Source organism: Camelus dromedarius, chromosome 27 (assembly GCF_036321535.1).
Source record: "Camelus dromedarius isolate mCamDro1 chromosome 27, mCamDro1.pat, whole genome shotgun sequence".
NCBI lineage: Eukaryota > Metazoa > Chordata > Mammalia > Artiodactyla > Camelidae > Camelus > Camelus dromedarius.
In genome coordinates this window covers 2,536,348-2,561,822 of record NC_087462.1, presented here as the reverse complement: position 1 = coordinate 2,561,822, position 25,475 = coordinate 2,536,348, and the positions used below count along the sequence as shown (strand labels likewise).

General features: G+C 48.8%; 2 protein-coding genes across 10 annotated transcripts in view; one reads left to right on the top strand and one right to left on the bottom strand.

Annotated features, from left to right (window-relative positions):
- Window positions 1-9,149, bottom strand: part of ATCAY (ATCAY kinesin light chain interacting caytaxin) — a 28,048-nt gene extending 18,899 nt beyond the window's left edge. Inside the window, exons 1-2 of the mRNA XM_031436955.2 lie at window positions 8,789-9,149; window positions 6,435-6,552 (exon numbers count right to left, since the gene is read on the bottom strand). Coding sequence (XP_031292815.1) covers window positions 6,435-6,511 — 77 coding nt within the window. The 5' untranslated portion in view covers window positions 6,512-6,552; window positions 8,789-9,149. The remainder of the gene's footprint in view (window positions 1-6,434; window positions 6,553-8,788) is intronic.
- A 7,995-nt stretch (window positions 9,150-17,144) lies between these two features.
- The window catches only part of ZFR2 (zinc finger RNA binding protein 2), a 39,446-nt gene continuing 31,115 nt past the window's right edge, over window positions 17,145-25,475 (top strand). For 5 of the 9 annotated variants that reach the window (XM_031436944.2, XM_064479743.1, XM_064479740.1 and 2 more), the window contains exon 1: window positions 17,147-17,267. In XM_031436944.2, the coding sequence (XP_031292804.2) occupies window positions 17,215-17,267 (53 nt within the window). In that variant the 5' untranslated portion in view covers window positions 17,147-17,214. Of the gene's footprint in view, window positions 17,268-25,475 lie in introns of all 9 variants that reach the window. The other 4 variants (XM_064479741.1, XM_064479738.1, XM_064479739.1 and 1 more) reach the window with 3 other exon arrangements.

Here is a 25,475-nt window from a genome sequence, read left to right as displayed (position 1 = left end):
TCAAAGGTCAAAATAGCAAAGGAAATGAAGACACATCCACACATAAGCGCCTACCCAAATGCTCACAGCAGCACGATTCACAGCAGCCAAGAGGTGGAAACAACCCAGATGTCCATCAGGTGATGACTGGACCCACAAAACATGGTCCATCCATACGATGGAACACCACTCAGCTGTGAAAAGTAGAGCAGCCCTGACAGCCTCTCCCACGTGGACGGACCCCGAGAGCACGATGCTCAGTGAGAGAAGCAGACACAGAAGGACACACAGTGTGTGACTCCGTGGATGTGAAACCTCCAGAACAGGCCAGTCCACGGGACAGGAGGTGGTTGCCAGGAGGTTGGGGGGTGACTGCTGATGGGGGTGGCATTTCATTTTGGGGTGATGGAATGTCTTGAAACTAGAGAGAGGTGATAGTTTCACAACATGTGAGTTGTGCTTTTAAAATGGTTAATTTTATGTAAATTTCATCTCATTTCTCTGTTTTTAACGGAGACGCTGGGGATTGAACCCAGGGCCTCATGCACGCTGAGCACACGCTCTACCAGTGAGTTATAGCCTCCCCGCCACCTCAATTTTTAAAAGAAAAAAGCAAGCTTCAGATGAAGTCAGAAGGTTTTAAAGAGCCATCTTCTTTTCTTTCAGATCGAGGCTGAAGACTCAACTCACACGCCATTCCCAGTGCACGTTGCTCTGTGCCTCTGGTCTGTAGCTGATGCCCCTGCTCTCAACATGAGGAGGGCACTGGCAACTCACGAGCAAGTCCTGGGTCCCACAGGACAGGAGGCGCACCGCCTACCTGCAAGGTCACCCACAATCGCGCTCTGAAATTAGAGACTGACAGCTGATGCAACCCCCCCCCCAGTTTTGTCCTGCCAACACAGCATCCCACATTTAAAATTTGCTGTCAAATCAGAGATGTGACAAAAAAGTCGAGATTGCCGGCTTTTCTTGAATCGGATCTGCACTTTGTGCATGGTAAAAACCACCAGGAGGTGACTGCCCATCACCCCTGCTCACCTGGGTGTTGGAATTTCCTTCCAGCGCCTTCCCTCATTTACGCTGCCTCCCCCGCACACATCAGCCCCAGGCTGCAATCCTGTTGTTCCAGAATTAGCTGGAACAATAATTTGCCCACGGACAGGGCACTCACTGTGCTGTAATGTTGACAGCATCTTATTTGCTCCTTATAGAATACCTATGGGGCAGGTAGAAGCCCATTTCACAGAAGGGGAAACTGAGGCTAAGCTGGAGGACACCTGGAGGGCTGAACCCTTTCCAGTGGTGAGGCGAGTCCAGGCATTGCCCTCTACTGCCCCCTTGTGCCCAGTCTGCACATGTGCACCAACCCCACAGGTCCACAGGGCTGCAGTTTTCAGGGCCAGGTGAGATCTAGTTATTTCCCCAAGCTCCCAGAACACCTCAGCTCATGCAGAGCTGAACCCCCTCCACAAACTTAAAATGGATCCAGGTGGTTCCCTAAGCACTTGTTCTCAGCCCGGGACGGGCAGCCTGTGTACATTTACCCCATGTAGAAAGTGGGGTTCCCCCTAATATTCCAGGTGTACCGTGTGGCTCTATTCTTCTGGTGTGGGTTGAACTGCATCCCCCCCAAGACATAGGTCTTAACCCCCAGTACTTGGGAATGTGACCTGTTTGGTAACAGGGTCATTGAAGATATTAAGTTAAGATGAGGTCATCCTGAGGAGCGAGGCGGGCCCTACATCCAGTCAGTGGTGCGCTTATAAGAAGAGGGAAGTTTGGATACAGACACACAGAGGAGAAAGCTGTGCGCAGGTGGAGGCAGAGGCTGGAGAGATGCGCCTACAAGCCAAGGACTGCCGGCCACTCCCGGAAGCTGGAAGGGGCAGGGCAGGAAGCATCCTTGCCTGAGCCTTCAGGGGTATGGCCCTGCCGACACCTAGATTTGGGATTTTTAGCCTCCAGAACTGTGAGAGAATCATTTCTGCTGTTTTCAGCTGCCCAGTTTGCGGTTCCTTGCCATGACAGCCCTGGGAAACTCACGCACCCTTTCAGCGTGAAATCCAAGACCCTCTCCTGGGCACCCCTGCTGGACGTGGCGCGTGTGCGCCCGCCAACCCGACACCCGTAACCCGGCCCGGCTCACGTGCTGCTTTCCCTGCCACCAAGGTCCTCTTTGCCCCCGTGCCTCGGCGCATCCCGCCCCCTCTGCCTAGAGGCCCCTTCCTGCTTTCTTTGCCTGGTGAAGCTGCCACGCCTTTAAGGCTGGGTCAGCATCCTCCAGGAGGCCCTGTCGGGGCCTGACCTCCACCCGCCCCTGCACTCTGTCTCGGAAACCTCCCCTAGCGCTGAGTCTGCGGTACTGAGTGCTAAGTGCTTGCTTCCTGGGCAGACTGTGAGGCCTTGAAGGGGAGGAAGTGTCTCTTCCTCTCTTGCTTTGATGAGCCAGTCACAGGCCTGGCCGCGGAGCAGCAGCCCTCAGCAAGGGTTGGCTGAAGGAAGGACTGAGTGAGGAAGGACTGAGTGCCACATTATGTAAGTGGCAGGGGAAGGCCAAAATCTAGAAACACCTGTCACCCTGAAATAGCTGTTGCTGCAATAGTTCTGGCTTCAGAGGCAGCTCCCGGATCTAGTTCTACCCTCAGATCCTAGCCTCTGGCTCACTGTGACTCATGGTGTGAAACGAAGGAGTTGGGCATAAAATGTGGGCCTCAGGACCTATGACCATGCCTCCTGCTTCGTGACAGGTGCCCCCAGCTTTGGTGGCGTGAAGGTTGGCAGTGCCACCTCAGTGTCCCGTCCAGGGCTGCCCAGCCTCTGTTTCTGCCTGACCGTGGCCACTTCTGGTGCGCAGTAGCAGCCAAAACTCTTTCTGGACGTGAGTAGGCTTTTCTAAGGCTCAAAGCTGGGCCAGCAGCACTGGGGCTTAGTAATAGGACTCCTGCAAAGTTAAGCCAAGGGAACCAAAGAGGGAAACTGCTGAAAGGCGTCAAAAATTATTTATCAGCAATTTTGGAGTTTCAGATGCTCAGATAAATCTGCCCTTTCTCCTTCTGTGCAATTTCCAGCACCTCTGTCTGTTCATCTGCCCCAGACTCCCCCGTTTTCCACGTGTCCCCAGTGTCTTGCCCAGGGCGTGGCATCCCGTCAGTGCCTACCTAGCACTGGAATGAATGAATTGGGAAATGAGGCCGTGAGACAGATCATCTTCAGGCTGCTCCCAGCTCAGGATCCACAGGAATCTGCAGAAAAGCAGGCGGTGCAGGAAGATGCCACAAGATGACGGCAGCAGGAGAGGCTGTGGGCACGCCTGGGGCAGCTCAAAGATGCCCTCAGGCAGGGACCCCTGGGCTGGGAGGAATAGAATTGGGGGTTGTCTGGCGTCAGACAGAGGTGCTTATGTTGGGACGCAGCTGGACGCCGTGTTAAGGAGCTGTGCTCACTTCCCCCAGAACGAGGAGGACAGACACCTGGACCAAAGCGTGTTCTTGACCCAGGGCCACACAGCCAGGCCACTGTCCTGCAAACACTGAACTACTGAAAAGGGAGAGGAACCCTCTGCAGCTGGGGAGGCTCACTTGAAATTCACATTTGCAGCTGCAATCAGCCCCATTTTGTCTCCACAAGGCTTGGGAGGGGGGGTCTCTTTTTATGGAGGGGGATGGAAAAAAGGAACCAGTGTGAATCAGATAGAGCTGATACGAATGATGCTGATACCGAGGGTGGCAACCCCTGCGGGCAGCCCTCCTCGTTTTCACAGCCTGTCTCGGCCGCCTCGCCCCACGTGCCTCATTGAATTCCTGTGACTGTGAGCCAGAGATTATTGTCCCCATTTTATAGGTAGGAAAACCGAGGTACAAAGATGCTCGAAGAGCTGCTCAGGGTGGCCGAGCAAGCCCATTGGAAACTGGAATCAGACCCTGTAGTCATTCAGTTCCACAGCTCGTGCCCTCTTGGTTCCCCTGTGCTACTTGAAATAAAATTAGAGTAAGCAAGGTGAGCCCTCTGTGGTCATCAGAGAATTTTTAACATCCAGGAGGGGCTGGGGTTTGCTGCCTGGAGGAGGGGTTGAATCAGGAGGCTCTCGAAGTCTGGACCCAAGAAAGCTTTGGTCTCGGTAGGGGCCAGACTTTGTGGACGGAACAGTAAGCAATGCTGGGACTGGTTGGAGACGCCTCCAAACCTATCTGCTTCCACTTTTTCCATGGGAGGAAACCTATCTCCCACACCTGGAGCGAGGGACCGCTCTCAAAGGCAGCTCTTGCCCATTCCGGAGCATCGCTAACTCCACCAGGAGTCCTTGCCAAAAATGATCCTTAATTCGCCCAAACTGCCAGGTCTGTGCGCCATGAGACCCCCTTTCTACACACCTAGGCATTAGCACTCCTTATATTGAGTTGAAGAGAAAGACTGGTAGGAGGGAACGCAGAGCAAAAGACATTCTAACAGTGAGAGAACCGGAGGCCGGCACCAACGAGATCGCCGTCTCTTTCCCAAAATACCTGTATTCCTGCAGACAACGGTACTGGGCAGACAAGAGATTCTCGGCTGTTTTGAGATGGGACACCTATCGGTTTCAGAACCACGAGTATGTGCATGAAATGTAGACAGTGAGAATGACTAGATTTGGGAGAGGGCCTAGACTCTCAAATGAGGGGGTGATGCCCTCAACATTGCAGCTTCACCTGGGACACAGTCAGCAGGAAGCTCCAGACGGCCCCCACCGGCCCGTTTCCTTTTGCATGGGGACGGCCGGATAAAGCATGTACGTATCGGGCCATTTGAGTCCATATAGTCCGCATCCGTTTTGTGGTCGCCCATCAGCCTAGTTCTGCCCTCAGTGCCTTGCTGACCGCTGACCGAGGTTTTGTGGAGCTGGAGATCCTCCTCCAACTCTCCTTTCCGGGGTGAACATGCCCCGTCCCTTAGACTCTTTCTTCCCAGATGGTTATGTAGCTAACTCTTGGGCATCACCTCCTGGGGGTGAACACCTTGCATTAAAGTGCGAGCGAGCTGGGCAGCTGTGTCCAGCCAACGAGTTAGGGGGAGCCTGTGCTGACGGCGTTTTCTCTCACCCCACGCCACGCGGAGGAGAAAACAGGAGAGAGACAAGTATCTGAGCCGTGGGCGAGCGCCACTTCCTCCCTGCAACTCCTACCAGCGACCGTGTCTCAGTATCTATTGAGCGCCGACTGTATGCCAGGCTCCATTCCGGTGGTGCTGGCATACAGCAGGGATCAGACCAAAGGCCCCTGCTCTCACGGGTCCCACGGTGAGGAGCAGACTGTAACCAGAGAAGTATGTGAAATACTTAGCGTATTAGATCGTACGACTCTCCTGCGGCTGTTCTAACAGATTACCACACATTTAGTGGCTTAAAACAGCACAAATGTGTTCGCTTATGAATCTAGACGCCAGAAGTAAGTCGGAACTCAGTTTCACTGGGCAAAGGCGAGGTGTCAGCAAGGCTGGTTCCTTCTGGGGGCTCCTGGAGAGAATCTTTATTGGTGACTTTTCCAGCTTCTAGAGACGCCTGCCTTCCTGGGCTCGTGGCCCCTTCCTCCCGTGACTCCAAGCTGTCACTTTCGTCATCACAACTCCTACTTCTCTATTCAAATCCCCCACGGCCCTCCTCTTCTGCCGACCCCTGTGATTATGCTGAGGACCCACCTGGATAATCCAGGATCATCTCCCCGTTTTTCAGATCCTCAACTCGATCACATTTGCAAGATGACTTTTGCCATGTGAGGGAACGCTCTCCGGCTCCAGGGATTAGGGTGTGGGTATCTTGGATGGGCTGTTACTTAGGAAGGAGACAATTCAGGGACTGGGGGAGGGGATAATGAAAGGGCCAGGAGGGCCTCTCTGAGAAGGTGGCCTCTTGGTGGAGACCTGAAGGAGGTGACAGAGGCAGGTGTCTGGGGAAAAGTGTTCCTGGCATGGGGAATAGCCAATGCGAATTCTGAAAGTCAGAGGAAGCCCAGCACAGTGAAGGAACAGGAAGGCAGATGCTGGAGCTGGAGGGCATGAGGGGGCAGGGAGTGATGGGAGGTGAGGGTGAAGAAGAAAGTGGAGGCTGAAACCCGGATGTTCTGTGGGAGGAACATTTGCCCCAGGGTTTTTAAGCAGGCGTGTGACACTGCCCCTCTGGCTGCTGCAGGTAAAACTACACTATTACCAGGATTCATGGGAACCCAGGTGAGATGATTGTAATCATCCATGAGATGGTTCTAGAAGGATGTTTTGATTTCTTACAATAGTGTGGGAATGGGAGCTATTTGGGCACTTTGGCAGGAGTGGGGATGAGGGGAGGTGGGGAATCAATCTTAAATAATTCAGCAAGTGTTAATTATGTGCTTGGCCTGGTCAACTGGGGTGTCTCTGCACCACATCGGGGAGAAGGGCCGGGCCGACTCCCTCCGCAGCTGACACGGAGACCTGGGGAGCTGTACCTGGGCAGAGCCTCGTCCTGCCATTCTTCCTTCACGTCCACGTTTTCCATCCGGAGTGTGGCTTCGGTGGTCCCCATGGGGGCTGGGAAGAGGTACTGACTTGATGCAGGGATGAATCCTGAAGGAGGGCCATGGACGGAGGTTTTACTGGACAGTCATCATAATGACCACCCCCTACCCACACAGAACTTCCCCGAGATCGATCTGCAAAGAGCTGTTGGGTCTATCATCTTACGGAATCGTTGTCCAGCCCTGTGAGGCTTCTCCATTTCACACGTGAGAAAATAGAGTCATGGAAAGCTGACCACCCATGTGGGTCTGGAGTCTGAGCCAAATAAGGAGCTGAGCCTCCAGCTATAAGCTACCTTTGAAGGTCTGAAAGTCACCCTCCCCATGGGACCCTCACCGCCCCTCCCCACCTTGGACTTCAACTGGGAGGCAATAAAGTGAGTTAATGCCATTTATACCAAAATGTTGATGACTGATATGATTAAGCTCCCATGCTGGGACCAACATTCAAACAGGACCTGGTTAACCCCAACCCATCTCTGTCTGCCCCAGCCCACCTGTCCTGCCCCTCTGTACCCCCAACCCCCATCATGAAGAAGCAAGTCCTGACAACCTGACCCTAGGATTGAAAAAGGCAGTGCGGAAAGTGACTGGGACTGAGAATCAGAATCATAATTATTACCGACTACAAAATGCCAGTTTTGTTTTGACCGGCGTGAGGAGGCAGCTGGGAGCAGAGATGGAGTGGGGGCTGAGGTGGTGGCTTAAGTGCGGGGCTGTCTGGGAGTGTGGTCAGAACCGCTGAGTGAGGCTGAATTCGGGTCTACCTTGGGGCATGGTGACTTCCCCTGCCTCAGTTTCCCTGTCTGTAAATGAAGAATTGGTCTAGAAACGATCTCCATGATCCCTTTGGGCGTAACACCCAGGATCTCATGACTCAAATAACAGCACAGGTTCTGTGCTTTAAGCCAGTGGTTCGCAACCGGGGCTGACTCCCCCTCCCCAGGGCGCCTGGCAATACTTGAAGGCGTTTTTGGTTGTCATAAGTTGCGGGGGGTGGGGGCTACTGGCATCGCGTAGGCGGAGACCAGGGGCGCTGCTCCACACCTTGCAGTGCCCAGGATGGCCCCTCGTGACTAAGAAGGGCCCGGCCCCAAAGGTCTGTGGATATGAGAGTGAGAAGTCGTCACCCTCACTTGCTAGCCCCTAAGGTCCCCGCCTCCACCCCTCCCCCTCCCCCTCCCCGCTGCGGCTGCCCCTCTAGAGCTGGTTTGTGGCTGTCAGTTTGGGTGTGTCTTCCAAAGCCCCTCGCTGGACCGAAGCCCCTGTGGATGGTGGGCCTGCCTCTGGGGTAGCAGCTCAGAGAGGGAGGATTCAGAGGCAGCCCCAGACGGGTGAGGGCCAGGTGGGCAGGAGGAGATGTCTGAAATTTGACCCTTCCCCACCTCAGTGAGAGTTTCTCACTGGATTCTCGTCACTGCCCTGAATGTCGTCATTCATTCATGGAGGAGGGACAGGAAGATGCAGTATGGGAAAAAGAGAGATCTCTTCCTGATGCTACGGGCAACAACCACCCCAGAGCCTTCCTGCGAGGGAACGTTCCCGTCAATAGAAATCCGTTTTTTCCGAAGGGAGTGGTCTTTGCGCCTGTTTTCTTTATCCAGAGCTGGGTGTGACCTCAGCCCCCGGAAGGGACCACCCACCTCCGCCCCACCCACAGCTGAGGATCTGGAGTCACACGAATTGGCCCCAGACTCCTCTCAGTGCGGGGTGTGGGGGCGCCCCCGATGCGCTTGGACGCTCCTGCGCTCTGGGTCTGACTTCACGTTCCAGGACGGCGAGCAAGGCAGCGAGCGGAGGCTGACAAGCGCTCCTTGCCGCTGTGGTGCCGAATGGTTAGCACGTCACACACGAGTTCGGACCGAGGAGGAGGAATCTCCGTCTTCAACCATCTCCCTTCCTCCCCACCCATAGGCAAGCCTCTGTGTACACACCTATCAAATCCTTTCTCCAAATCCGCTCACGGCGTTATAAATAGGAAATGCCCAGAGGTGGGACGTGTACGTTTCGGCCTCTTAGGAAGCGTCCCGGAGAGGGGCGGACGGTTTGATCCGCCTGATCTCTAAGCACGTCCTGGAAATGGTGCAGTCCTCTGCCTTCCAGGTGAACGGTGGGAGAGGAGGCGAACTGTGGGGGTGTGTGCGGCGCGTGGGGGAAAATGCAGGTGTTGCCATCTGAAGGATCACAAGACCGCGGGTCTCCGCTCCCACCCGCCCCGCCTGCCAGCAGCAGACGCCTAGGGACAATCTCCCTCGGCGGGGCGAGGAGGAGGAAAGGGGACTCACCTCCGCGTGAGTCCCAGCTACCTCCGCGGCCTCTCCCGGCTACGCGCAAACAAAGACGATCCCCGGGCGGATGCAGCCGGGCATCCCTCGCCTTCGGAGCGCGGTCCCCGGGCCTTCAGAGCATCCGAGGAAGATGAACGCAGGGGCCGGCTCTGCATCCAAGGAAGGTCACCCAGAGCAACGTGGCGGGCGCAGAAGGGAGCTTTTGTCCAGGGACGGGGAGCGGCTTGCAGTTAGCGGTCGGCTCCCCCTCGCTCAGCTGCGGCTGCGTCCCCTGTCATCGTCACAGCTCGTGCCACCGAGGTGTTTTCTTCTTGCCAGCTCGCTGCTGGCAGAGGCTCGGCTTCCTTAAGACAGTTAATTATGCTGCTTTTGTGTGCAGGGTGGGTGGGTGGGGGCAGGGCTGACCAAAAAGCACAGCCCCCTGCCAGAATCGGTGCTCTCCATTGGCTGAGAGGGGAGCATTTCTAAGAGCCTCACCAGGGGCAGAAGCGGAAATGATTTCCTGATGGCGCATCACAGATTTAAAAACAAAACAAGGAATAAATAAATAAATAAATAAGTGGCGGCGATGGCCTCATTCCTTAGATTAGGAGGAGGGGAGGGAGTAATTTTCTCATGGACCCATGTCATGGGTCCCTCAGCAGGCCACTTACTATCATAGGCCAGCCTGGGTGCTGGGGAGGCAGAATCTTTGCAGACACACTTGCTCGGGGCCGCCGAGGGAAAGGCGCCCCCTGCAGTTGTGCGTGTGGTAGCGCCGCCCTGGGAGATTTCAGGGCCTTAATAGAATGGTGCAGAGTTGAGTGCATCCTCTGAATTCAGACCATAAGTGGGTTTGAACACTGGCTTGGCCACTGACTAGCTGGGGGACCCAGCGGGGTAAGTGATTTTTTCCTCTGGGACTCAGTTTATTGTACTGGCGTTTCAGCGTTTAATGAGATGTTGCCCGTCGGGGGCTTAGCACAGTGCCGCAGCATGAGAAAAGTTCTCTGCACGTTTTTTTTTTTTTTTCCGGTGTTGCTTTAAAAAAAACTTTAGACTGGTAGATTGAATGGGTGCCCCCCTCAAAAAAGATATGTCTGTCTCCTAACCCCTAGAACTTGCGAATGTGACCTTCTTTGGAAAGAGGGTCTTTGCGGATGGAATTACGTTAAGGATGAGGTCATCCTGGATTTAAGATGAGCCCTAAATCACATGACAAGTGAGTTTATAAGAGAAGAGAAGGGGAGAAGACCTGTGTGGGGGGACACCACGTGAGACAAAGAGATCAAGGTGAAACCTCTGCAGCCAAGAGATACCAAGGATCCCCAGAAGTCCCAGAGGCACGGAATGGATTCTCTCTTACAGTCCCTAGACTACCTTGATTGCAGACTTCTGGCCTCCAAAATTGAGAGAGGAAAAAAATCGTTTTGAGCCACCTAGTTTGTAGTACTTTGTTATGGCACCACAGGAACCTAATGCGTGATCCCTTAGTAGGAACAGATGCTTATTGTTACCTTCTGTCCCTCTTAATCACTCGGTTGTTTTTTCACCTATTCTGTGAACACATCAAATTCATTGCCACCACAGGGCCTTTGCACAAGCTGGTTCCCTCTGTCAGGAGTGCTTCTCCCTCAGACGTTGGCATTATTCAAGTGTCAGCTGAGAAGTAATCTCCTCAGAGAGGCCTTCCCTGACTCCCCCTATCTTGCCTCTCACTCCATCATCCTCCATCTCATTACCTAGTCTGATTTCCTTCTCAGTATGATTTTTTAAATTGTGGTAAAATACACAGAACATAAAAATTGACCATTTTAACCATTTGAAAGTATGTGTTCGATGGTATTGAGTACATTCACAATGTTGTGCAACCATCACCACTATCAAGTTCCAGGACTTTTTCATCACCCTAAATGGAAATCCCATACACATTAAGCAGTCCCTTAATCCCCCCTCCCCCCAGCCCCTGGCACTCATCCACTTCCTGTCTCTGTGGATTTGCCTCTTCCGGATATTTCGTATCAATGGAATATATATTTACACTATCTTTTGTGTCTGTCTTCTCTCACTGAGCATGATTTTTCAAGGATCATCTAAACTGTAGTGTGTGCCAGGGCTTCATTCATTTTTATGGCTGAATCACTGTATACATATGCTATTTTTTGTTTATCCATTCACCAGTGGATAAACAGAAAGTGTTTCTATATTTTGGCTGTTGTGAATAGCGCTGCTATGAACATGGGTGTACATGGATTTACTTTAATCCTTGTTTTCAGTTCTTTTGGGTATATACATGGAAGTTGCACTGCTGGAACATACGCTGATTCTGTGTTTAAGATATTGAGGAGCCTGATTTTTTTTTTTTTACTATAACACCACTATTTGAAATTTACTTGTTTCTCTGTTTATCCTAGGACCCCACCTTATTGGAATATAAATTTCAAGAGAAAAGAGACTTGGTTGGTCTTGTACACTGCAATGTTCTCTGCAGAGGGCGGCAGGACCCAGCACAAAGGAAATGTTGGGGAAACGCAGATGGAATGCATAGACTCTGGCTCTCCTTGTGGATCTCAGACGACAGGCTATTCACGTGGCTGCCCCACCCACTACGTCAGGGTCTTACACCCAAGGCATAAAGGGAACTAACTGCTCCACAGCAGGGAAGGAGAGCCCAGAGCCTCCAGCACAAGATCTGGACTTTGCATCTCTTGGCTGGAGGAAGTGGAGCTCTGGGGAGAGACACTGAACTGTAAATCCAGGTCAGTTCTAGTGCTGGGCACTGGGGTCCGAAACGTGAATAAGAGTTTGCTTTCATAGAACTCCTACTCTGAGAAGCAGATGGGCAAGGGAGTCTGGGCTGACTTAGAGACATCTTTGGAGCAGAGTGGCTTGCCGGGGTGAGGGGCGAGGGTGGAGGTGGGGAGGAGCATGGGGAGACTTCCCATAGCGGGGCAGGGGTGGTGACCATGTGACTTGGGCCCTGAGGAGTGAGTTAGAGTTGGATGGATGAAGAAAAGGGAGAAAGGCACTTTGGACAGAAGACCATTTGTAAAGCAGCAGCAACTCCTCCATGAGAGCGCACCGGGAGCTGTCCGTGGTGCTGCAGCCTCCATCGCCAAGCTGCTGAGTGCACCAAACTTGGCTCTTGTCTGGTTATTTTTATTTAAAATAAAAATTTTGGCGGGAAGGGCAATTAGGTTTATTTATTTATTTATTTATAATGGAGGTATATGGGATTGAACCCAGGACCTCGTGCATGCTAAGCACGCACTCTACCACTGAGCTATAGTCTCCCCTGGTTGATTTTTAAATCTCTTTTACAGTGGGGAGGGTATAGCTGAGTAGTAAGAGTGCATGCCTAGCTTGCACAAGGTCCTGGGTTCAATCCGCAGTACCTCCATTGAAAACATAAATTTAAAAAGAAGAAACTAATCACTTCCCCACTCAAAGAAAAACAACAACAACAACAAAGTAAAAGCCTCCTGATCTTAAATGTGGTTTATGTGTATATATATATGTATATATAATATATATATACACATAACATAAAATTTGTCATTCTAATAATATTTACTTATTTATTTATTTATTTACCAGTATTTTTTATACTTGATTTACAATGTTGTGTTTGTTTCTGGAGTACAGCATAGTGATTCAGTCATATGTATATATACATATTCTTTTTCATATTCTATTTCATTATAGGTTATTACAAGATAGTAATATATAGTTCCCTGTTCTGTACCACAGGACCTTGTTGTTTATCTAGTTTATATATAGTAGTGTGTATGTGCTAATCCCAAATTCCTAATTTATCCCTCTCCCCACCCTTTCCCCTTTGATAACCATAAGTTTGTTTTCTATGTCTGTGAGTCTGTTTCTGTTTTGTAAATAAGTTCATTTGTCTCATTCTTTTAGATTCCACATATAAGTGATATTATGTAATAGCTGCCTTTCTCTGTCTGACTTATTTCACTTGGTATGATAATTTCTAGGTCATCCATGTTGCTGCAAATGGCATTACTTCATTTTTAATGGCTGAATAGTATTCCATTGTATATATATACCACAACTTCTTTATCCAATCATCTTTTGCAACATTTAGGTTGCATCTATGTCTTGGCTATTGTAAAATGCTGCTTTACAATAGTGCTTCTATGAACATTGGGGATGCATATATCTTTTCAAACTGGTGTTTTCTCTGGATATACGCCCAAAAGTGAGATTGCTGGATCATATGGTAAGTTTAGTTTTAGTTTTTTAAAGGAATTTCCATACTATTTTCCATAGTGGCTGCACCAAATTACATTCCCACCGACAGTGTAAGGGGGTTTCCCTTTCTCCACACCCTCTCCAGCATTTATCATTTGTGGACTAATCATATTTAAATATAAAGTTCAGTGGTATTACATTTACAATGTGTGACCATCCCCACCATCCATCTCCAGAACTGTCCCATCTTCCCAAACTGAAACTCTGTCCCCATTAAATACTAACTCCTCACCCCTGTTCCCCCATAATGTAAGTTTTGTGAGATCAGAGATGTTGCCTTTTGTCATTGCTGTACCTTTAATCCCTAGACCAGTGGTTCTCACCTGTGGATGATTTTACCCCTTAGGGGACATTTGGTGATGTATAGGAACATATTTGGTCATCACAGTTTGGGGGAGGGAGGAGATACTAGCATCGAGTGGGTAAAGACCAGAGACGCTACTACATACTCTACAATGCACAGGACAGGCCCCCCCCACACCGCCCAAATAGAAGTATCTGGCCCCAAATATCAACAGTGCAGGAGTTAAAAACCCGAATACCCGAAAACATAGTTAGTTGTCAGTAAAATTTGTTGAGGCAACGAAATTGCTAAACCTTCTTGTGCCTCCTTTTTCTAATTTGAAAGGGGGTTCACACAACTACATTTGATCCTCATTATTCACAGTTTCCATATTTGTAGATTTGCCTACTGGCTGAAATTTACTTGTAACCTCCAAAATAAATACTCATGGTGCTTCCAGGGTCATTTGTAGACGACAGAGAAGTGAAAAGTTTGAATGTTGGCTGTTCACGTGTTCCCAGCTGAGGCTGAACCAGGTGGTGTTTATTTCAGCCTAAACAGTAAACAGCTATTCTTTTGGGGGTTTATCTAGTGGTGTGCTTTTAACATTTTTGTTCTTTTGTTGGTGATTTTGCTGTTTATAGTGACCCCCATGCATGGTGCTGAAGTGCTGTCTAGTGTTTGTTAGCACAAGAAGGCTGTGATGTGCCTTGAGGAGAAAATACATGTTAGATAAGCTTCTTTCATGCATGAGTTACAGTGCTTTTCACTGTGAGTTCAATGTTAAAGAACCTACAAGGGATATTAAATAAGATGTCTTTAAACAAAAAACACACATAACACAAGGTTATGTATTGATCGGTTGACGAAAATGTTGTGACCAGAGACTTGCAGGAACCTAACCCTGTGTTTCCTGTATGAGCAATGGTTCAATATTTCCTGTTTCAGTGTTTGCAGCAACTTTGTAGAGCAGAACTGCTACCAATAATGAGAATCAACTGCATCTACTTCTGAAGGCTATTGTGAGGACTAGATAAGATTGTGCATGTAAAGCCTTTAGCACAGTGCTTATTGTAAATAACGGGAAGAAGGGAAGATAGTATGCAATCCAGAGAAAACGTTTAAGCAGACCTGCTTTTGTAAAAAGCATGCAGCCTGAGTTATCTAGTTAGAGCTGCAGGGAATTGGAGAGAGGCCGTATGTAATTACCACGCTGGCCTTTAGCCAGAGCAAGGTGGCAGAGCTGCATTCGCCAGACCCACTAGATTGTTCCTTGTGACCACACATGGTCATTAAGACACAAATGGAAGAATGCCATCCACTAAATCACCCATACGGCTTTCCTTGGCACCCTGGGCTTGCCATGGTTTCTGTCCAAGAATTAACTAGCCCTGTGCCTGCTTAAAAAAGGGGTAAAAGAACTTTGCCCCATCAGGGTCGGTAAGTGTACTCTTTTCTTTTGCCTTTAAAAGAATTAATTTAAAACATTTAAAATGATTGTAGATTCACATGTGGTTGTAAAAAAAAAATACAGAAACATCCCGTGTATCTTTTTCCACCATGTTACCCAATGGTAACATCTCACAAAGCTATAGTACAAGATCACTATGCTTTTTTTTTAATTGAAGTACAGTCAGTTACAATGTGTCAATTTCTGCTGTACAGCACAGTGTCCCAGTCATGCATATACATACATATATTCATTTTCATGTTTGTTTTCATTAAAGGTTATTACAAGGTATTGAATATAGTCCCTTGTGCTATACAGAAGAAATTTTTTAAATCTATTTTTATATATGATGGCTAATGTTTGCAAATCTCAAACTCCCAAATTTATCCCTTCCCCCCTTTCCCCAGTAACCAAAAGATTGTTTACTCTGTTTGCAAGTCTGTTTCTGTTTTGTAGATGAGTTCATTAGTGTCCTCTTTTTATTATTTATTTATCTATTTATTTAAAGTTTAACATTTTTTATTGAGTTATAGTCATTTTACAATGTTGTGTCGAATTCCAGTGTAGAGCACAATTTTTCAGTTATACATGAACATACATATATTCTTAGTCACATTCTCTTTCGCTGTGAGCCACCACAAGATCCTGTATGTATTTCCCTGTGCTACACAGTACAATCTTGTTTATCTATTCTACATTTTGAAATCCCAGTCTGTCCGTTCCCACCACCCTAGTGTCCTCTTTTTAAATTCTTTTTAGATTCCACATATCAGTGATATCATATGGTATTTTTCTTTCTCTTTCTGGCTTAGTTCACTTATAATGATAATCTCTAGGTCCATCCATGCTACTGCATTATTGCTTCTGATACAGTCAAGATATGGAACATTTCCATCACCACAGGATCCTCATGTTGCCCTTTTATAGCCACTTACATGCCTCATTCCCCCATCCCATGTTCTTAACCCTTGGAAATCACAGATATGTTCTCTATCTGTATAATTTTGACCATTCAAGAATTTTATGTAAATAGAATCCTAGGAGCGTGTGATCTTTGCCACTGGCTTTTTCCACTCAGCATAATTCTCAAGAGCCTTATCCAAGTTGTGGTATATATCAAGAGTTCATTCCTTTTCATTGTTGAGTAATAATCCATTTATATGAAATGTCCAGAACTGGCAAAACCTAGAGACAGAAAGCAAACCAATGGTGGTCAGGGGCTGAGGGAGGAGGGGTGGGGAGTGACTGTTAAGGGGTACAGGGTTTCTTCTTGGGGTGATGAAAATATTCTGGAACTAGTGGTGATAGTTGCACAACTTTGAGGATGTACTAAAAACCACTGAATTGCACACCTTAGATGAGTGAATTGTATGGTGTGTGAATTATATCTCAATAAAGCTGTTCTTAACAAAGGAGTACCATAATTGTAATTAATAGTTTGGTTATGATCTGCTTCCCTGATTCTAAGTTCCTGAGGACTGATGTCATATAGCTCACCGCTGCATCCCCCAAGATGGCCCCACCTGTAATAAGTGGATCACGAAATGTCTTTCCAAATGAATTACCCTTAGAGTAGGATTTCTCCACCTCAGCACTGCTGACATTGGGGCTGGGATATTCTGTTGGGGTGGGGAGGCGTCCTGGGGCACTGGGGGATGTGGAGCAGCATCCCTGGTCCCACCCACTTAATGCCGGGAGCACCCCTAGTCGTGACAACCACAGATGTCCCCAGACATGCCCAGTGTCCCCTGGGGGCAAAACCCTCCAGTTGAGAACCACTAATTTAGAACCACCCAATTTTAGGTGCTGAATCGGCCCTTAGAAGGCCCCACGAAAAGACTGGCACCCCGGGGGCTGCAGAAGGGACAAGTAGGACTTGGGAGTATCAATAAGGCCACACCCATCCAGCCAGAAACGGTCAGCGGGGGAATTAAGTCCACCCAAGTGCGCAAGAAAGTAAAACCGCCAAAGTTGAGTGGTTCAAGGTACTGCTGAGATCCGATAAGGGGCGGGGCTGGAGGCTGGGGCGGGGCTCGAAGCAGAGACCCCGGATGCAGAACAGCCAAGAGTCGGTGGAGCTTGGTGTTAAGGGGTGGGCTTACGGCGAGGGGCGGAGCTTGAACAGAAACTGGGCCGGGTCTGGGTCGCGGGGGGATGGGAGGATCGAGCCGCAGACCCCGGATGCTGAGCAACCAGAGGGAAGGCGGAGCTCTAAGTAAGGGGCGGGGCTTTCGAAGACAGGGGCTCCAGGCAGAGACACGCCCCCAGACGCGGAATAAGAAGAGAGAAGGCGCGAGCTTCGGGAGGGGGGCGGGGCCTGGGGCGCGTGGCGGGGCGCGAGCGGCACGCGGCCGGGGCGCGGGCCCGGATGACGTCAGGAGCCGGCGGCCCCGCCCCTTCGAGCCTCCCGGCGGGCTGACGCTGTGAAGAGAAGCCAAGATGGCGGCGAGTAACTATTACGGCTTCGCGCAGGGTGCCGGCTCACAGTACAGGTAACGGCCCCCACGTCGTCGGCGCCGCCAGGCCCGGCCGCGGCCCCGGGGAGGCCGCGGCTCCGAGTTGTCGGGGAGAGCGGAGGGGCTTCTGACGTGGGAGAGGGTCCTGGACCTGTCGGAGGGATGGTACCTGAGGGGCGCAGGTACCTGAGGGGGTGTCGAGATCTGACGAGCGGATAGGCTGCCCCTGGGAGGTGGAGGAGAGAAGACCGGCCTGGGAGGGTACGTGGCCGGACTGGGGGAGGGGCAAGGGCAAAGGAGGGAGGGCGGCGGCACGTCAAGACCCCGGACTTGGCGGGGGTGCGGGGTGGGGAGAAGACGGAGACCTGGCAGGGTACCTGTCGGGGCTGGGGATGGAGCAGAGGCCTCGGCGGGGGAAGGGGGGAGTGGATGTGGGAAACTGACCCTTGATTGGAAGGGAAGACAGACGGGAGGGTTCCTGGCCTGGCTGGGGGGGGGGTGGTTCGGAGGTATGACCCCTGGTGGGGGGAGGGGTGTGAGAGAACTGAGATTTGGGAGGGTAACAGAGGGAGAGGCAGGGACATGGCGGAGAGGATTGAGGTCTGACTAGGGGGTCGGGCAGAAACTCAAGAGGGTAGCAGTCCTGACCTGAGGGAAGTCTTGAGACCCAATGGGAGAGTGGGCTCCTGGAGGAGGGGGGAACAGTAAAGAGGGGTTGAGGGACCTGGGACCTCAAAACTGAAGGGAGTAGGCGTTTGGATATTTGAGATCGAGTAATAGGGACCCAAACGTTTGGGAGGGGAGAGAAAGGAGCCTGGAGAAGAGATGGAGGTGAGGGAAGCAGCCAGGGGAAGGAGGGATCTATGTACATCAGATGTACAAACATAGCCCCTCCACACACGCCACTCTCCAAGGCTTCTCCTCCGAGCCTCTCTGCTGCCTCAGCCCTGCAGCCTGGCACTCAAGACCAGTTCCCAGGCAGGGATGCAGGGCTGGCGTAACTGGGGGAAGTGTCCCCCTCCCCACATTGTTTTCATTTATTGCCCTAGTGTCAGTTTCCAACTGCTGGCCTAGCAGAACCTCTGGGGCCAGTTTCTCACAGGCTGGATTCGAACCACCCCTTAGATACTGAGAGGCTCCTGCTACACCGGGGTCTGTGTTGCACGTTTCATTCACACTATATTTCAGCGCGCTGAAAATAGGCAAGGCTAGTGGAAAGTTAGTGCCACCTCTTCTACCCTGTCCTTGTGATGCTGCCGTGTTCTTTCTTTTGGGATCAGAAGGAAGTAGGTCAGGGCTTGGAAGCAAGGGTTGTGGAAATTAGGAGAGCTCCTCACGTTTTCTGCATCCAGAGTGGTCTCTAAGGTGTAGTGCTGGCTAGTCAGGAATTTTCTATCAGGGAAGGAATTTCTGGCCTGCTGTTTTCTGGAATAGTGTGTTACATTCTATGTTATCCTCCCCTGTTTCCATCATCCTTGGTGGTATTCTGAACGCCAGTGCTTAGTTAGGGAGCATCAGAGCTCGGCCAGGCTGTCAGAGATCGCGCCCTTTTGGAAATGCTTCACCCCTTTGCCTGCTTGCTGCCACTTCTTTCTTTTCTTTCTCTCTTTTTCTCTTTTTTCTCTCTTTCTTCAGTGCATTCTTCACTCAGATAATGGAAAACTATTTGAATATTAGGCTTTCTATTACAATTACCTTCCAGAGGAGAAATTGCGTATTTACACTGTTCAGCTAGGTAATTGCTGTGCTTCAGTAGATATTTTTGTTATTTGAATTAATGTGCGTATACATTTTGGCCCAGCTATTGTGTGTATTCTGATGACTTAGGTGATACAGTAAACACTCACGTAACTAAGGGTATTAAACTACCATGAACTCAATGTCAAACTAGTCTGTGTCTTTAGAATTGTACCCAAGAGTGTGGTTTCTTCCTTGAAAGAAGAGAGATTTAACTAAAACTAAAACATGAGAATCATAGCAAAATAAATTTCAGTCTCACAAAACCTTGAAACAAGATAATCTGCATTATCTGAATGGTTTTAAGTTAACCAGACATTCTGTTTTTGGGGAAATGACTTTTGCTTGGAAACTTCAGCTGCTTTCAAAGTATGTATTTCTTACACAATGCGTCATGGAAAAACTGATCAGATAACAGATTTGTGAATACTAACTTTATGGTAGTATTTGGATAACACTATTTACAAAGCCCATTTCATAAATTACCAAAGCAAAGACAACAGTTTATTTCTTAGAGGAATTTTGCATAGGTGTTCTTGGCTTTTAAAATTGGTAGCTATAGCCCTGGATAGGAATATTCCGTACTTTGTCATTCATAAATGGGGTTGGAATCTGAATTGTTTTAAAATTCTTGGTCAGTAAGAATTGGATACACATTCACTCTTAAAGGTATAAGACAGGTTTACAATTACTTGTTAATAATGATAGTTTTCATTTATTTTACTTCATGTGGTCTTCTAAATCTTATAAGGCTTTTTAAAAGTTAGAGTTAGTGTTGCAGATATTCAGAATTAAGGATTAATCCCATGTGAAAAATTGAATCTGACAGTGCATTTAATTAGCACTGAACGCAGTTTTCATTTGTAAGGCTGACAGTTGCTCAAGAAATCCAACAGGGCTCTGTGTGAGTGAAGTCATGTTGGTAGTGAAAACATGGAACGCTCAGAGCTGTGTGCTGGAGGTCCCCACTGGCAGAGCAAGACAGGCTGGCGAGGTCTGCTTTCCATTTCCCTTCTGGCAGTTTTGTCAAAATTCTACCCGTCCAGTGTAGCTGGCTACCTCTTCCTTTGCATTGTTGTTAAATATAAATAAGGTGATTGCTGGATTTTGGTGTAAGACTTGATTTCCTGTCAGGAGAAGCTCTATATTAACAAACTTTTGGCATAAATTTTAATAGCTGAATTCCTTCATCTGGACAGTGTCAGGAAGTTGGCAGCCTGGTTGGAACTCCATCAAACTCTCTTTGCGGTGGGTAATAATAAAAAGTGCTGGTTACCAACTCTCTGTGCTGTGAAAGTTCCAGGCACTTGATATCTTGTCGAGTCCTCCTAGTAATCCTGTGAGGTTGGTATTTTGATGCCCGTTTTGCTGGTGAGGAGACGAGGCTTAGGGCTCAGTAACTGGTGTAGGATCCCTGGTGTTCCAAGTGGTGGGGTCCGGCTAGGCATGCGGGCCGCCTGGCTCCCAGGCCATGCCCTTGCCCCAGGGTAGGGCATGCTTGAGCCTAGGGAGGCACTTGTGGCAGACCTAGCCTGAGCACAGCCACTTAGCAGGGGGCCTGCCGGTGGAGACTGGGTTCCGCCATTCTTTACACTGATGCCTGGATCCTGTCCCTTTAATTTGGGTCCTAGTCAGATTATAGTTTAGAGCCACATTCTTCATATCTTGAAAAATTACCCTCCAAGAGTGAGGAAGCTGAGGAAGTATCTGGTCCGGCCTCATTGGGATGGTAACAGTGACCCAGCCTGTGTCTCTCAAAACTCCCTCTTAGAGGCGCCAGATACTTCAGATAGCTTGGGAAAGGCACCAGAGCCCTCGCCAGCCGTGGGGAGTGGCACAGGCAGCCCCATGCTACCATACAGGAAAGCTCCCGTTAACACCCCCAAGTGGGAGCCCCCTGTTCAGTTAGGAGCGGCTGCAGTCAGATTCATACTGGTCCTGATCATCCCCAGGCCAGCCTCCATTGCCTGCACCCCTCCCCACCCCAGGTCTCCAGGCCCTTCTAGAGTGAACCTTACCCTCCGAGGCCTGTCCGTCCCCTGAACTTAGGCCCCAGAAGCATAGCTACCTGGGAGAATCTGGTGTCACTGCCTCAGGGGCTGGGGTGCACCCACCACTGCACCCAAAAGCGGGAGAGAGGGGCCTGTGAGAACCTGTGGCCAAGTCTGAATTGGCCCTGTGACAGTGACTGCAGCTAAGCAGCAGCTTCCATTTACTCCTGGTGGGAGTGCCCAGAAGTGGACCCTGGGCGAGCAAGACACAGGAGTTTCCCTGTTAGACTGTGGTGGCTGTTGTTTTTTAAAATGCCCGTCTCAGTAAGGCTGAAATACCTGCTAGGGATTGACTGAAGGGAGTCATTGCTTGGAAGGCCATTTTGGGTGGCAGCTCTCAACTGCAAATGAAACCTGGTATCCGTATATTTTAAGGAAAATCTTTCAAATGACAGAACTATGCTGTCTTAGTTCCTATCACAAGTATATTAGGTACATTAAAATTTTTAAAGTGTGAATTTTGAATTTTCACTTTATCCATTATAGAACCAAAAGTCAACTTGTCAATATCAGAGTATATTCCGTTTCTGAATTTTTCAGTTTTATTTTATATTTTGTTTTTTGTCTGGATCTACCAACATGGGTAGTTAGAGTGATCAGAACAAATACATAAAATTTAAAAGCATTTTCAAATGATTCTTTAAAATTATTTTTTCACATGAGTGTAGTGGTGTTCTTTTATATGGTTATGGAGGTAAGGGGACAAAGACCATTTATCTGAATGAGTGACTGAGTAGTCCTGGAAAAGTAAGGGAAGTGTATTGAAAGGGTATTATAAACCTTGTATTCATTCCTTATTTTATATTAGTAAACTGAAAGTTTGTGATACTTGAGATCAGGGATTGCAGATGGCCTTGTCAGGGCCAGACGTGCACGAATGAATGGAGTTTGAGATGGTAGGGAGTGTATGGGGGGAGACCAAAAAAGACCCTGCACCCCCCACTCCCCCCACTTGTCACTGAGACATAAGACTGAACCCAGAGTGGCAGGCTTTCCCAGTTTCCTAGAGAACTCACACTCCCCATTCTATGTGAAATCCTCCAAGTTTCAAATACCAGAACCAAATTCAGACTATGTGGGACAAATGGCACTTGCCTCCACTTTGTGACCTCTGCTTTGTGTTCTTAACATGTTTAATCATAGAAGGATAATGTTGAAGATATAGATTATTTGATAATTAAAAGGTATAATATCCTAACTGGAAGGAGGAGTCCTCCGTTTTGACTGGTTTTAATCGATTAAGAAGGCTCTGGGTTTTTGTGTTTGTGTGTGTTAAGTTAATACCAGTTTTTGTTTTCATCACAGCTCTGAGCTGTTGAGACAGCTTATTCATTAAGGCAAGGAATGCTGACTGATTCAAAACAAAATTAGGAAAATTTGACAAAGCACAGTTTTTTTGCTTGTTTCTCTCTCTCTTTTTTGTATGTCCTTTTTCATGTCTGTGGCACCTTAAATCTGATGTGTGCTGTTTACCCATAGAGTATTCTAGAATCTTGGTAGGACAGATTTTTGGCACCACCCAAGGTCTAACTGGTTGGTAATTTTTCCCTTGTTCTGTCTCTTGTACCAAGGTACCCGCCACCAGCCGGGGACTGACATCCTCTGCCTGTCCTTTTCTCTTATACTTGTGTTAGAGGATAATTCTAAGGTTGCCAGATTTTTTTTTTAAGGTAGAAAATTCATTTGTAAGTATTTTAGGGGAACAGGACTTCTCTTTTTGGTAGATACTTCGCTTTGGGCAGGTTTTCTTCCCCCCAAGGATAAGTTGCATTTGTGGCACATCAGTTGTCCACTTGCCTTTTTAGATTAACTGTTACTAAGAACTGAGAATTGCTTTGCTTTGTTTCTATAGCATTTTGTAGTTTGGAAAGTCAGTTCCATTATCTAAGGTTAACTCCTTGGTGAGTTTTTGCTGTCTGGGAATAAAATGAGCTATAATGTCTAAGACTCTTGGAATGAGTGTTTTTTTTAAAAAATCCCATTGCCTTCTTTTTAATTTTGAATGTCATTTGTTGAATCCAGGGTTGGTGGTTTGACATCTGTTGTACTTGCTCATGAGAAACTCAGATTGGCTGTCTAGTCCTACCGCCCTCTGTTGACAGGAGAGGCACACGTGCTAGACCAGCATAGATGTGGCTGTGGAGGCTTTTCTGCCCCTTAAAGCAGCAGGAGAGGGCTGGAACCATGGACGAGCCCTCTACTGCTCCCACAGCGGCCTTTCACCCACTTGGCTCGCGGCAGTAAAAGGGCATGGCCGTATTGATCCTGGTTGGGCCTCCTCTCACTTGCACTGCTTCTAGGAGGCCGTGTACATAATGCTTTTTCTTTAGCTTAACCAGCGTGTGTCATCAAAACAGCATTCTTAAGCACCTGACCAGCGGGGCTAACCGTGTAGCCACCCTCCATGTGAGGACCATATTCCTCCTCAGAAGACAAGAGAATTCCTGGGGCTCCACCACCAAACAGAATCTGGCTCGCCCTTGAGTCTCAAGAGTCGCCCACCACCGGTCTCTGGAATCCCTGCCTCGGGAACCATGAGCAGCCCAGTGCTGTCTTGAAGAGCTAGGCTGGTCTGATTGGGAGCTGGAGACTCCTGGCTACATTGTAAGGAAGGTTGCAGGTGGAGGTGGGGGAATGAAATTTGCCATCATCTTCTCAAGAGCCCAAGGATTTACTTCATCAGACCCCACTCCAGGCTGGTTTCTGGAAGTATCAGCTCTGAAATGGGCATTTCACATGGAGAATGTATAGAAGGCTCTCACGGTAAAAAAAAAATCTGTTAGAAAAATCAGAATTGTTATGGGTATGAATGTATAGTATGTTATATGTTTTGAGTATAAAACCCTTGTGAACCAAAGTCCCAAATGAAATAATCTCTCTGGGTGTGTATGTATGCGTATACACGTAAAGTAACTGAAATGTGACCTTATTGCCAATAAAACAGATTTGAAAATATCCTCTCTGATGAATGTCTTTTGTGAGCATGTGAGCCTCGGGTATCTCCCTCCAGGGTGCAGCATCTAAGCTCTGAACGTCTCAATCCTGTGAGTCATCACAGCCGTGCCAGGGAAACTGAGCCTGAGCGCTGCAAAGTAGGTGATCGCCGAGGCCAAGCTTTCCACCTGCTCGGCACTCGGATTCAATCCCAGTCAGGTTTAGTTTATGCCATTTGGTGGGTGTTAGGAGAAGCGGTAATAAATTACTGGGTAAAGAGTTGTGTGCTGGAAGAAGTCCGTAGTTTAAAAGGAGAGTGCTATGAGAGGTTTCTCAGCAGTGAGTCCAGGAAGATCTTATTTCCACTTGATTTTTTTCTCAGAGTCTAAATGGTTTTGATGTTGTGTGTGTTCTCACCGAGTATGATTCTCTGAAAGCAGTCTGCAACAGAAATAATTGTTACAGCAAACCCAGAATGACCTGTCTTTCCTCCTGACCATCCTTGAGACATTTCATCGCCTGCCTGTAAATGCCTCCGGTGTGCCCTTCTGAAGTGAGGTCCATACTCAAGATCCAGTGTGTCCTTTATGGTGGCCTTTTAGAAGCAAGCCAAGCATGTCCCACAGGAGAGAGCCCTCAGTGGGGGAATGTGGCCTCCCCAGATGAGTCCCTTCCATTTCCAGGCCTCCATGTCCTCACAGTTAGGTAACTCTGAACAAAATGATATCAATGGGTCTTGCCAGCCTTGCATTCTAAATCTTATCTAAATGATGTACTCAAGAAAGCCTGACTCCCCGAAACAAAAATTCAGACCAAAAGCCCATCAGAAGACATTTGCCTGGGACCCAAAGACAAGGACAGCAGCCAGGACTTCTGAGTCTGTCACACCGGTGTACTTCAGTCCCCCTCTTCCTGCATTGACAGATGTCGATGCTTTGCCCCCAGCTTCCTGCCTCAGCTCTTCCTCCTGGGCAGGCGGCACCTACCGGGACCTCGTTGTCGTGGGGACAGCAGCCCTGGGCCTTCTGGTGCAATGGCACACTCCCCCTGTGAGTAGCAGGTGACTTCTGACGGCAGCAGCACAAAGCCTAGGCCCCTTGCTTAAGGGGCAGCTTTATCAAGAGTAAATTTGTGACCTTTTATTCCCGTTCATCAACAACATCTCCCACTCCTTGCTCTTGGTCAGAGGTTGAAAATTGGCAGCCTGCAGACCACGTCTGAGTTTCGCTCCTGCTTTCTTCAGTTTGTTTAGTGGGGTTGTTTGCTTGCTATATTTGAATTAGTTGCCAGTATTTAAAAATTGTGAGACTTTACGAAAACCCATTTCTGGTATTGCTTAAAATTGGAAGATCTCGCAACCCTGGGCTGCACTGTGAGCTCCTGCCATGTGCGAGGCCCTGTAGCACGTGAGTTCTTGTTTGTCATGCCATCCAAAGAGGTAGGTGTTCCCATTTTACAGGTGAGTAAACCAAGGCTAGGAAAGAATAAGTGACTCACTCAAGGCCCCACAGCAAGCAGGATT